We start from the raw sequence: 12111 nt of genomic DNA, 5'->3' as shown, positions 1-12111 counted from the left end.
TAGCTGTTGTTCACTGTTGGAATTGTGTCATAGACTGTAAAAAGTCTGGGTGAGTTTGTGTGTTTTGGCCTAACACAGTAGTCGGAAGTCGCCATCTTGAAAGGTTTATGGCCAATAGTCCCTACTATGTTTTCAGCTTGAAAAAACATGCTTGTGAGTATGTTTACGTGTACTGTTTGATAACACTCCTAAGACTGTGTTTGTGAAAGTTGATCATAAACGGTGTGTTATTTAAATCAACCCCGATTGCGGTAGATTTTAGCATTAGCATATACAAGGGTTTTCCCATAAACGTTAGCATAAAGCGAGTGGACTTTTTGTATAGTGGTATTTTCTAATTATGAGAACACTAATATGCATTTGTATGTTCAGTCTACCGTGTTTCCTGAGTAAAGACTCTAAGCAGATCTACTGAAGAGAGTTTTTCTTGAAAAAAGATTTTTTTTTTTTAAATCAATTTTTTAAGTTAGTTCATGAATTGATTCAAATAGTAGATCATTCATTCTCTGGTCTTTGGAGACAGCAGACGTGTTTTCGTTTGCTCCGATAACATGACCTTGGCTACAGCTGGCTACAGCTGAACAGCCTGAAAAACTGGGCCCAAGACTGAAGGAAAATGGGTGAAAAAACCGCAGGGAGGCCCTTCAGAACCCAAGTCGGGTTTGGAAGAGGTCAAGGAGATGATACGCGAGGTCTACAAAACCTATCTGCCGAGATAAAGTCATTGGAAAAGACGCTGGAAAAACTCACTGGAAAGACTACAAAGCAAAACAAGGTACTGAAAGAAAAGAATGAAAGAAATGCTGAAGAGATAAAATTGTTGAACGTGAGGGTTGAACAGCTGGAACAAAGGAAAGAGAAAGATGTCATCACAGGCCTAAAGATAAAACCCAGGAGTGACGAAGAAACAAAATCGATTGAACAACAGGTCATTGACTTCCTGAAGTCGAAGGACATTGTCCTGAACCCTGACAACATCAACTCCTGCCATCTCCTGCCAAAGAGAAATGATAACAGAGCTGTAAAAATAACCTTCACGAATATCAAATTCAAAGGAGAAATAATCAAGCAAAGAAATAAACTCAAGGGAACGAAGGTGTACATCAATGAAAACCTGACAAAACAAAATGCAAGCATTGCATGGAAGGCACGTCAAATAAAAAAAGAAGGAAAGATTGTCAAGACTTGGTCAAAAAACTGCAGGATTTACATCCTGGAAGAAGAGGACGGAAAACCAGTTCTTATCAAAACGATGGACAACTTGGGAAAATACGAAGGATCCACCTAAACAACAACACTACTGATGGTAATCATGGATATGGACCCAGATCTATATAAACACTGGAAACAAAACTCAGACTGTGATTATTTTACGGAGACTGATTTAAATGTGAAACCAAGAGTAAAAAAGGTCTGTCATTTATTCATTTCAATTACTAGGTGGTGGGGTGATTAAGGATTACATTAAATTTTAAATTCAAAGTGTTTTGTCATATGTGCAGTTAGAAACACGTTTTTTTTTTTATACAATGAAATTACTGCCTTGCTTATGAGCTGGGATATAATAATGTGTTTATACAAGTTAAATCTAACAGTGGAAAATACAACACTGCCAATAAAACTAACAACAGCAGTTAGGAACACGCTTATGAACTAAGATATATTACATTAAAATACTGCCTTGCTTGTGAACTGGGATGTAGTGATGTGTTGGATCTGATCCCATCATCAAACAGTGGAGGATACAACACTGCCAATGGAACTAACAACAGCTGGATTACCCTTGATGTAGAGACAAAACAAGGTGACATTGTGGATGAGGGAAAGAAAAACCTTCCAAACACCTTCGAAAGAGGAACTATTCTTGAACTGGAGAATGCTAACAACGTCTGGCAGGGAACAAGGCGAACACAAACAAAGATAGAGAGGACAACACTGACTCAGATGGACGTTCAGAAGAAATCAAGAATGTTTGACCAGAGAGACATGTAAACCCATGTAAATTTGCGATGGTAAAACAGGGGACGGGACCCGGATAAGCAAACTGCTTCTCTCGTCTCCTTTTTCGGCATGTACAAAAAAAAGAAAAAAAAAAAAAAAGTGAATGTAACCATGTCGGAAATAAACTGAATAAATAAAATAAAAATAAATTAAAATCGTGATTCTTATGTGAATCTATTTTTCCCCGACCCCTAACTTCAATGCACTTTGTGATTTAATGAGAGAATAGATTTCATTCTTTCAGCATCTCAGTCAGTTATAGGCAAGGCAAGGTACATTTATTTGTATTGCGCATTTCATACGCAAGGCAACTCAATGGGCTTTACATGATCAAAAAGTGCAACAGAAAACATTCAACAGCTTAAAATCAATAAGAACATTGAAATTGGCAGCAAAAGACTTTTAAAATCACCAGTGAAACATTTAAAATTATTAACAAACACATTACATCAACACAACCTGACCAAAACTCTCCCTCTCAATCATATACAGTAGAGAAAAAGAGTGTCTTTAACTTTGATTTAAAGATTTTCACATTGGTTGCTGACTTCAGCTCTGCTGGCAGTTTGTTTTACTTCTTTGTAGCATAACAACTAAATGCAGCATCACCATGTTTACTGTGAACTCTGGTCTCCACTATCTGACCTGTGTCCATAGACCTGAGAGACCTGCTGGGTTCATACCTGACTAACATCTCACTGATGTATTCTGGACCAAACCCATTCACAGATTTATACACCAGCAGCAGAACTTTAAAGTCTATTCTGAGGCTGACTGGGAGCCATTGTAAAGACTTTAAAACTGGAGTAATGTGCTTTGTTCTGGTTAAGACCCGAGCTGCAGCATTCTGAACCAGCTGTAGCGGTTTGATGCTCTTTTGGGGGATTCCTTTTAGAAGACCATTACAATAGTCCAGTCTGCTGGAGATAAAAGCATGGACCAGTTTCTCCGCATCTTTTTGAGTCATTAAACCTCTCGAAATGTTCTTTAGGTGGTAGAAGGCTGTTTTTGTGATAGATTTGATCTGACTGCTGGATGTCAGATCTGAGTCAATCAGAACACCAAGGTTTTTGACTTGGTCCTTCAGCTTTTAAAATCGAGACTCAAGGTACTCGCTGACAACAGTCTTTTTTTTTCCTTGTTACCAAAGACAATCACCTCCATCTTGTCATGGTTTAGTTGAAGAAAGTTTTCACTCATCACCTCTATCAGACCATAGTCATCTGCGTTCAGTGACACATATATGTCATCTGCGTAGCTCTGATAATCAACCTTACAGTTCTGTAAAATCTGTCCTAAAGGAAGCATATATAGGCTAGGTCCAAGAACAGAGCCCTGAGGAACCCCACAGGACATTGGTAATCTGTCAGATTCAAAGTTTCCAATGCGTACAAAATAATTTTGCTCCTCTAAGTAGGACTTAAACCATTGCATTGCTTTACCATTTAGTCCAACCCACGTTTGCAATCTGTGCAACAAAATTATATGGTCCACAGTGTCAAATGCAGCACTGAGAATAGGTCATTAGAGTGTTATTTAATGTTGTAGTGGGGTCAAGTTAAACATTAATTTGTTTTCATTTTATAATGTGCATTTCAATATAAATGCTCATAATTACTCAAATGTTGTATTTCTAGTGAATGAGAAATCTAAAAATTAATTGTAGTCTTTGACCTTTCAAAATCTCAAATCAAACTGTATTTCTGTAGGTATAATCAAATAATATATTCTAAAGGTTTAGACCTATAGCTTTTGAAAAAGAGAATGTTGAAATCTAAGAACTCAGGTTCATGATCAACTCAGGTTGAGTTGTTTCTCCTCAGTTAAATTGGGCCCAGGTTTTAAGATCCAGTCAGTGTTGCAGTGATGAGGGAAGCTCAGTGCTAGAAATACTTGGCCAATGACGTCAAAAGATACAAAACTGCCAGGAATGAACAATATAACCATCAAGCATTTCTTATATAACCCAAATGCCCCAATCTCCTTCAAGATCTCTAAAAAGTCGGTCATGTTTATGTTCACTCTCAACACTCTCAAATAACTGTTGAATGGAGAGAGAATTGGTTTTGAGGATGATAATAGCTGATCAAGTTAATGTTTGACCTGACAACCAATGTGTGGTTTAAATGGTGTTCAGCATATCACAAATGAGTAAACGTTATCAACATTAGCCTTTGAAATAATAGCTCATCAAGTTAATGTTTCACCTGGCAACCAATGTTTTATGAACAATGAGTACAAATAATTAAACATTAACATCACATGCCTTTAAATTCTCCACCTTGACTAAACCAACTCCCTTCTCTATGGTCTTTTAATACAATTCCGTGTTGGGTCCAAGATTATGCCTTTCACCCCCCGCCCATCCATATCTTTTTGCTTTCATCCATGTTCACACTCTCATTCTCTAAGTTCCTCTTCCTTTTTGTCTGTATCCTCTGTCCATCTCTTCGGCTCTGGAACTCATTAGCACCAGAAAACAGGAACATCGATGGTTAATGTAGTTAACCTCAACCAATGGTTTTAAGTGTGTTCACCATATGTGCTTCAAAGAGAACATATCGCAAATAATTAAACATTAGCGACCTGTAACAGAAGCAGAATTACAGTATTTGTTTCACTAAAGATGCAAATAGTCAAAATCCACCAATGGTATAGATTAGTAGTCGGCACTGTTTGAGCGACGTATCCTCAGATTAATTTGCTCTACTCATATACTGGCATTAATATGCCCACAAAGTTTTCCAGTTGAGCGCAATTTGTACCTCAAATGGCAATAAGCCGCATGGCATATAAGGGAGCCTTCCGTTATGACCACATCCCACCACACGCCTCCCGTCTCTGCACGATGCCGGTGTTCTATACTGAGCTCTCCTCTGGACTCTGTGGAGGAGGTGGGTGAGAGGAAGATGTTAATCCCTCTCACCCACTACACCTGATTGTGGGGCTCTGAGCAGCTTCCTTCAGCAGCAGACTGAAACATCCACCCTGCAGGATGGAGCGCCACCGCAGGTCCTCATCTTATCATTAAAAATGACTCTTTGCGCCTTGTGACATTCATCACATCTGCTCTTCATTCATGACAATCACTGTATGTTGATTATAGGTACAGTATATACTCTGTCATTGGACCAACAGCTTAGTGCTATTTGCCTTCCTTTTACGGAGTGCTTTAAGTGTCCCTAAAAATCTGGCCTGGCAACACATGCACAGTATACACTTTGGCTATATGATCATATAATCAACCTTACAGTGCTGTAAAATGTGTCCTAGAGGAAGCATATAAAGGCTAAACAGAAGGGGTCCAAGAACAGAACCCTGAGGTACCCCACGGGACATTGGTAATGCGTACAAAATAACTTCGCTCCTCCAAGTAGGACTTAAATGTTGCATTACTTTTCCATTTAGTCCAACCCACATTTGCAATCTGTGCAACAAAATTATATGGTCCACAGTGTCAAATGCAGCACTGAGAATAGGTCAGTACAATATTATTTAATGTTGGAGCGGGGTCAAGTTAAACATTAAATTTATTTATTTTATATTGTGCATTTTAATTTAAATGTTCATAATTACTCAAATGTTGCATTTCTTGTGAATAAAAAAACTAAAAGTTCATTGTAGTCTTTAACCTTTCAATATATCAGGCAAAATCTCAAATCAAGCTGTATTTCTGTAGGTTTAATCAAATAATATAATCTAAAGGTTTAGACCTATAGCTTTTGAAAAAGAGAACATATAAATCTAAGAACTCAAAAGTAATGTCACTAAATGTTACATACACAGAATAGCACACAGAAGCATCACTTGGAATTATATTAATAACTACAAATATGAAAGAAATGATAAACATTGGTACATGTAAAGTGAAAGTTACAGAGCTCTTCATGGGTAATTAAATGCTTTTTCACAATTCTATTCCACCATTGACCTATTAATTTGGTAATAGTACACTCACTTTGTGTAGACTAACCTTCCAATTAGCATTACACTTGTGCTAATCAAGGTCAGTGAGATAGATTATAAATGAAGGGTACTCTTAGATCGTTCTGCTCGTATTTCTCAGACACTCTTCAGTTCATATTGTGATTTCACATGTAGCTGAAACACTGGCAACAGAAAACAGAAAAATACACAAAACGAATGAAGATTTATTAAATGCATAAGATAAAGATAAATTCCCACCTAACCAAACTTAAATTTGCCAAAATGAGGGCAAATTGCATCAACTCCTGACACATGAGAACTTTTCCTAAAAATCTTAAACATTGACCTTAATTATTAAAACACAATAACATATAAATCTCACATTGTTCTGGTGTATCTCTGAACTTTTAGAAGCAAACATTTTTATACATTTTAAGAAAAAAAAAAAGTCATAAATCACATTCTTGTGCTTTTCCTGGGTTTATCCTCTGGAGCAGAAATTTCATTTGGAGCACTATCAGACTTTGGTTTGCTGAAATTAAAGAGGAAATTAAACAATTGTCTTTAATTGGAATCTGAGTATTGATATAAAATATGTTTATAACCCACCATTGTTCTGTGTGATCCTGGAGCTCCGCGTTAAGGTTTCAGGCAGCAGTAAACTCAGACCTCCAGCAATGATGGGAACAATGCCATAGATCAGCATTGGGATGGTGTAGTGATAGACATTTAGTAGCCTGACCAAAGGAGCAAGAATACCAGCAACACGAGCAAACATAGAGTTCAGACCTATCCCGTTCTGCCTGCGATTAAAAAAAGCAAGGAAAGAACATTTGAAAAATCAAAGATGTACCCTAATCATTGGTCTCAAAACAACTTGTTACCTGATAATTGTGGGATATAGCTCTGCTGTATATATATAGACTATTGTGAATGTACCACTGGCAGCAAATTTTCCAAGTACAGCTACAACTGTTGTTACCACAGGGAGATCTGTCAATATAAACCGACAAGCAAACATTATTACTTCATTTTGTCATGGTAGATTGCACGAAAGCTTGAATATAAAATCTTGTGATCTTTTAAAGGTCATGGTGGTGTTACTCCTCATAGATTAAAACCCACATCCCCCCAGGAGAATTCCTGTTCTACGTTGCACATTCAAAGGCATATATTGGGGGAGTAATGATCAAAAAATGCCCAAGTTTGTCAAAAAATTGGCATAGTCATTGACATGTCATAGTTGTGAATTTTCTTTCAATAGAAAGGTGTTACATAAACAATTTCATTGAAGCGACTATTAGGCCATGTGCTAGAAATTATAGCATTCACCTTATACATAATAAAGAATTTTCACATTTTCATGAAGTATATAAATATACTACTCTAACCTTAAGTTTCCACATGCAGAATCCCTGCAGTATTTGCGCTTGCCTTAAAAGAAATTGGAACTGTTTTCCTTCGCGCATTATGGTTGGGATGTTCCGTTGACCCAGCTTCAGCCAATCAGGGAGCCGGATCCCTTGATAACGACGTCAGTGAGAGTGTATGTACAGTAGGTCAACAAAAATGGCTGCGCCCGGTCGCAAGAGGCGACGTGTCTCGGAAAGTAACTTCATGTTTTGCTTATATTTTGGAGAACTGTTGTGAAAAAACAAGTGCTATCACTAAGGTTCAATGGGACACCTTTAGAGCAATGGCTAAAGAGTTGTTGCCGCTTCAAGGGCAGGAAGGAGAAGCTCCATCCTGATTTACTGACAAAAGACAACTGTTTTACGCGAAACAAGGAGCACAGAAATGTGCACAAACTGTCAGATGGTGAGTAAATAACAAACAGACCTGCTAGTGTTATTGAATTTCTCTGCTGAGCTCGTTGGGGCTTGTTTAATATGTGTTTAGTGTGAAGTGTTAAATTCAAGTGTTTTCATCATATCATCATGTATCAGACATAACCTTTTTAGCTTTTTGTTGTCTGGTCTTCTATGTAGCTACTAGTAAATGCACTTTATGCTTATGACACATTTATATTTTAATTACACTTAACTACATGTAAATTTTTGTTAAAAAGTACAAATAGGGAAATGGTAATATTATATATAAACATAAATAAGATGAGAGTTGCTTGCCCTCTACTCTAGGTCTTTAAAAACTTTATTTGAATAAATTACACTTACAATTAATATATTTATATATTTTCAGATTCTTGGCCAGAGGAAACTGAGAAGCCAAAGAAAGTAGCTCCCTCCACTCCAAAAAGGTGACATCAGCAATTCTTCCAGAGTTGTGTATAATATGCAAAAAAAGAAACATTACATCACTAAACAAGGGGAAAGAGTACTAGATAAATTGGCAAAAGCTGAAACAGAATCATGTGGTAAATAGAATTGTATTATTTAACTCTGTTAGAAGACAATGTAAAAGAAGATATTGTGGCTGTGTCCATAAAGCTAAATTTGCTAATTTTGAAAATATATCGTTGAATATTGTTTAAAATTAATTTTAGCGCTAGTATTTATCACTGTTATTTGCTTCAGAATTGATTTTTCATTTGGCATTGGTAGTCAAAATAATGTGACAAAGCAATTTTTGTGACTGTTCACTTTTTTTTTTTTTATTTAGTCCTGAAAAAGAAACATTGAACCAATATTCCTAATTTTTTTTATATTCAGAATTTGGGAACATGTCTATAAGTAAGTATGATTTAATGGCGATTAAATGTACAATTAGCAATTTATAGACCTTCAAACATGGTACTTCGTCCTAAAATGTCCTATTTCTGCCCTATACCTGAACTTCAAAGTAGTATTTCTCACTTATTGCAGTTATCCCTCTTGTGGAACTTTTTCTGTTATGTACAACTATTTTTCTTTTTGATAATAGAAACAGAAGGTATGACCCACTATCTTGAAACGGAAGTTCATTTCAAGCCTCTTTCAGCTAATGGCATGTGGCCTATATGGGTGGGGGGGTGTTACAGGGTGAGTTTAAGAAACACTGGTTGAACGATATTTTTTGGACAAGGGATTTCCTTGACAAGATTAGACTTCAAGATGTTCTGACTGTCTATAGTCTTTAAATAGATGTTTATTACAATACAATAAATTACCTTTAGGTACGACGAGGATCCCGAGACAAGCAAGTCCTCCAAAGAAAAGTGTTGCTGCTTGACAAACTCGTCTCCCAAAGTACTGTAGGAAAGGTAAAGTCCCCAGACGTGCTGGTAACTCAACTAGTCCAAATATAAACTGGGTGAGGTAAATATCCAAACCAAAATCCCCAACGTTCAGACTCAGACCATAGTACATTAAACTAGTGCCAAACCTGTTAGTGAAAGAAGTTTCCCTTATTACAGTTCAAACTTTGTATAATTGTAAAAAAAAAAATTAAACAATTGTTACTCACCAGATGAAGCTTAAGATGATGGCACGTTTTCTCAGATATGATGCCCTGAAGATGTCTAATATAGTTCCACTTTTGGCTGTTCCCTCCACCTCCAGCTAACAGGAAAAAAGTCTAACCCGAATGCATTAAAGGATATGAACATGTGCAGAAACTGCTCACCTTTTCCAACAATTCCTCAGGGACATTTCTTCCATTAACTTTGGCCGCCCTCTTGATCAACTGTATGGCTTCTTTCTTCTTCCCCTGAGTAATTAGCCAGCGAGCAGATTCTGGAAGGACCCTTGGTGACAGAAAGGCTGTAATGTGAGGGTTGTTTTGTGTCATTTCTTGGTTCTGATGTTGATAATGCCCAGTTTAAATTCTGACCAATAGAAAAGGGCCACAACTAGGATAAGAGGACTGAAGAGAACCAACTGGAGAATCCTCCAGTTGGGGATTAAGTAGGCAATTCCTGGCAATATCATCAGTCCAAGAGGAAAAGAGGAATGGCAGATAGCGGTGCAGAAGGCAAACTTGGAGGCATCACTCCATTCTCCTCCTTCAATATAATTTAGAAAAGAGAAATTCTTTCAGTAAATCAGTAGTTTTTTAGATTCATTTCTAAACAAACAAAAACTGGAAAGTGATAAAAGTTGAACTACAGTATGTCAGTAAGTCAAATATGGCAACAGCTAAAATTCTGAAAGTCTTCCAGATTCTCTTTATTTGATGCAACATATGTAGCACATTGTGAATATGAGATTCTCAATCCAAACCAGAGGTCAAAAAACATCTGAGATGATCTGAAAGGAACCTCAGAGGCTTTAATCAATTTTAAGGTCCACACTTTGTGGATTTATTCATTTCTGGATCGAATGTACTGTTGCGTACTTCGTAAAGATTACTTGATCCTGTTGGAAATAGTCTTTGCTGTATTACTTTAAACATTTGTGTTGTGAATCTGAGATGAATCAGACCGTTTGTTGACCTGACAAATGCTCTTTCAAATGATTTTATGACTGCAAAGGAGAAGGCAGTTAGTTGCTGAAAGATGTCAAATTTGACCTTACCTATTACAAATGCATTGGCAGTGATGCCCGATACTGAGAAGCCACTTGCAAGTTTGAAAACCATATAAACATAGAAGTTGGGTGAGAAAGCAGAACCGACACCAAATAACAGCAAGAGAAGGAGCGACAGCAGGACCACAAAGCGCCGACCAAACCTGCAGAAGAGAAACACAAACGTTACATTGTCACATCTGTTTGTTTAACTAATCTTTTATATAATCTCCAAATTTCTTTTTAATGTTAGTTTATAACAACAAATGAAAACAACATTAATATCAACACAATAAAATGTTAACAAGAATAATTACTCAAATTATTAAAAAAACCAAGCAGCAGTTTATAGTCAGAATTACTATTATCTACACGTACTTGTAGGGAGGTTTTTTAGCTTGGTAAAAGTCTTGGTGCAGTCCTGATTTATATAGAAACTACCAACTCAGGGCTGCACAGAGATAAAACATCACAACATAATAAAATATGTACTGATTTTTGCACTGATGTGTTTTATTAGTCTTGACTAACATACGTCATTTAGCTAGATAATTATGTAAACCTCATTATCTGTATCTTTTTACGGCAACGTGCAATGATAGAAGACACAAATATAATACCGTAGATCGATACTCAATTATGATTTGTTGTATCAAAACAGTGATGTGTCGGCCTACCTGTCAGCAATTTGCCCTGTCACCAACGCTCCAATCAATAAACCAGCCATGTAGATGGACTGGGATGTCTGGATTAAACTGCTTTGTTCACACACCAGGTCAAACTATCAGCAGGAAAAATGGAGACAAAAGAGCTTAACTAACAAGATTTTATATAAAAGGTGCAAAATATCTTGCGTGCATATATACTCATGACCATTAAGTAGAAATATAAATTAATCCCTGTAACTGTTTCTTTAAAAAAAAAAAAAAAATTAAACTTGTTATAATTGATTGTAATAAAACATCAAACAGTTATTTCTCACTGGAGGTTTTTTTTGACAGGCTAACGTGATTTCTTAACAGAAATGTCTTTACCTCTGTAACAAGAGTCAAAGAACCTTGGGGTTTTTCAAAATCAGATCCATTGATGCATCCTATGGTGGTGTTGATCCTGTACGTTTCAATGGTTTCCAAATCCCAGTCCACCGGTGTGAACATTTGACAGCTTTCAATGGTCCCATCCTGGTTCAGAGGGATGGTCAGGTTCAGCTGTTTCTGTTCAGATAAATTAGTTCCACGCTCTAAGATCCAGTCAGTGTTGCAGTGATGAGGGAAGCTCAGTGCTAGAAATACTTGTCCAATTAAGTCAAAAGCTGTAAATATGCTAGGAATGAACAACACAGCCACTAAGCGTTTCTGATACACCCCAAACGCACCGATTTCCTTCAAGATTCGTCCAAAGTCACTCATGTTTGTGGGAAAACACTTCAGGCTGTTTTATAAATTACAGATGATTTGTTTTGAAGTCAAAAGTCCACAAGATCAGACAGTCATCGTCTGATTAATGTTTTACTAGATAATCATGTGTGTCTGTAATCTGCAATAGTTTATTGGTTTTAAGTGAACATAGTTCTGAGAAGAAGGATCCTTGTTCAATAAACTTGACTTGATAAATGTGTTCAATATTAAAAATGTATGTTTTTTAGCAATTGACACTTAAACCGTGAGAATTTATATTGAGGGTGAGGATAATAAAGCTGCCTGACTTCTGCTGGTGTTTTTGTGGTAGAGTGAAATAGCTG

The 12111-nt window shown here is 36.7% G+C and overlaps 1 protein-coding gene across 1 annotated transcript; it reads right to left on the bottom strand.

The window, feature by feature from the left end:
* Positions 1-6132: 6132 nt before the first annotated feature.
* LOC114482161 (solute carrier family 22 member 13-like) lies at positions 6133-12106 on the bottom strand. The gene is made up of 10 exons (XM_028477283.1): positions 11405-12106; positions 11048-11151; positions 10380-10534; positions 9697-9868; positions 9490-9610; positions 9331-9425; positions 9035-9249; positions 6813-6921; positions 6538-6731; positions 6133-6460 (listed from the first exon to the last, which is right to left on the bottom strand). The coding sequence occupies exons 1-10, from the start codon at positions 11777-11779 to the stop codon at positions 6378-6380; spliced, it is 1623 nt and encodes a 540-aa protein (XP_028333084.1). The 5' UTR covers positions 11780-12106; the 3' UTR covers positions 6133-6377.
* Between the last annotated feature and the right edge of the window lie 5 nt (positions 12107-12111).

The sequence above is a fragment of the Gouania willdenowi genome, chromosome 20 (genome assembly GCF_900634775.1).
Source record: "Gouania willdenowi chromosome 20, fGouWil2.1, whole genome shotgun sequence".
Lineage (NCBI taxonomy): Eukaryota > Metazoa > Chordata > Actinopteri > Blenniiformes > Gobiesocidae > Gouania > Gouania willdenowi.
The sequence above is the reverse complement of the archived record's forward strand: the minus strand, read 5'-3'. Positions and strand labels throughout refer to the sequence as shown.

What these genes read in the sequence shown, in the direction of transcription:
- LOC114482161 (XM_028477283.1), bottom strand. Translation starts at nt 11,779, where the DNA reads ATGAGTGACTTTGGACGAATCTTGAAGGAAATCGGTGCGTTTGGGGTG. An exon ending in CTGAGGAATTGTTGGAAAAG is followed by an intron (nt 9,426 to 9,489) that starts GTGAGCAGTTTC and finishes TTTTCCTGTTAG; the next exon opens with CTGGAGGTGGAGGGAACAGC. An exon ending in CAGGATCACACAGAACAATG is followed by an intron (nt 6,461 to 6,537) that starts GTGGGTTATAAA and finishes CTTTAATTTCAG; the next exon opens with CAAACCAAAGTCTGATAGTG.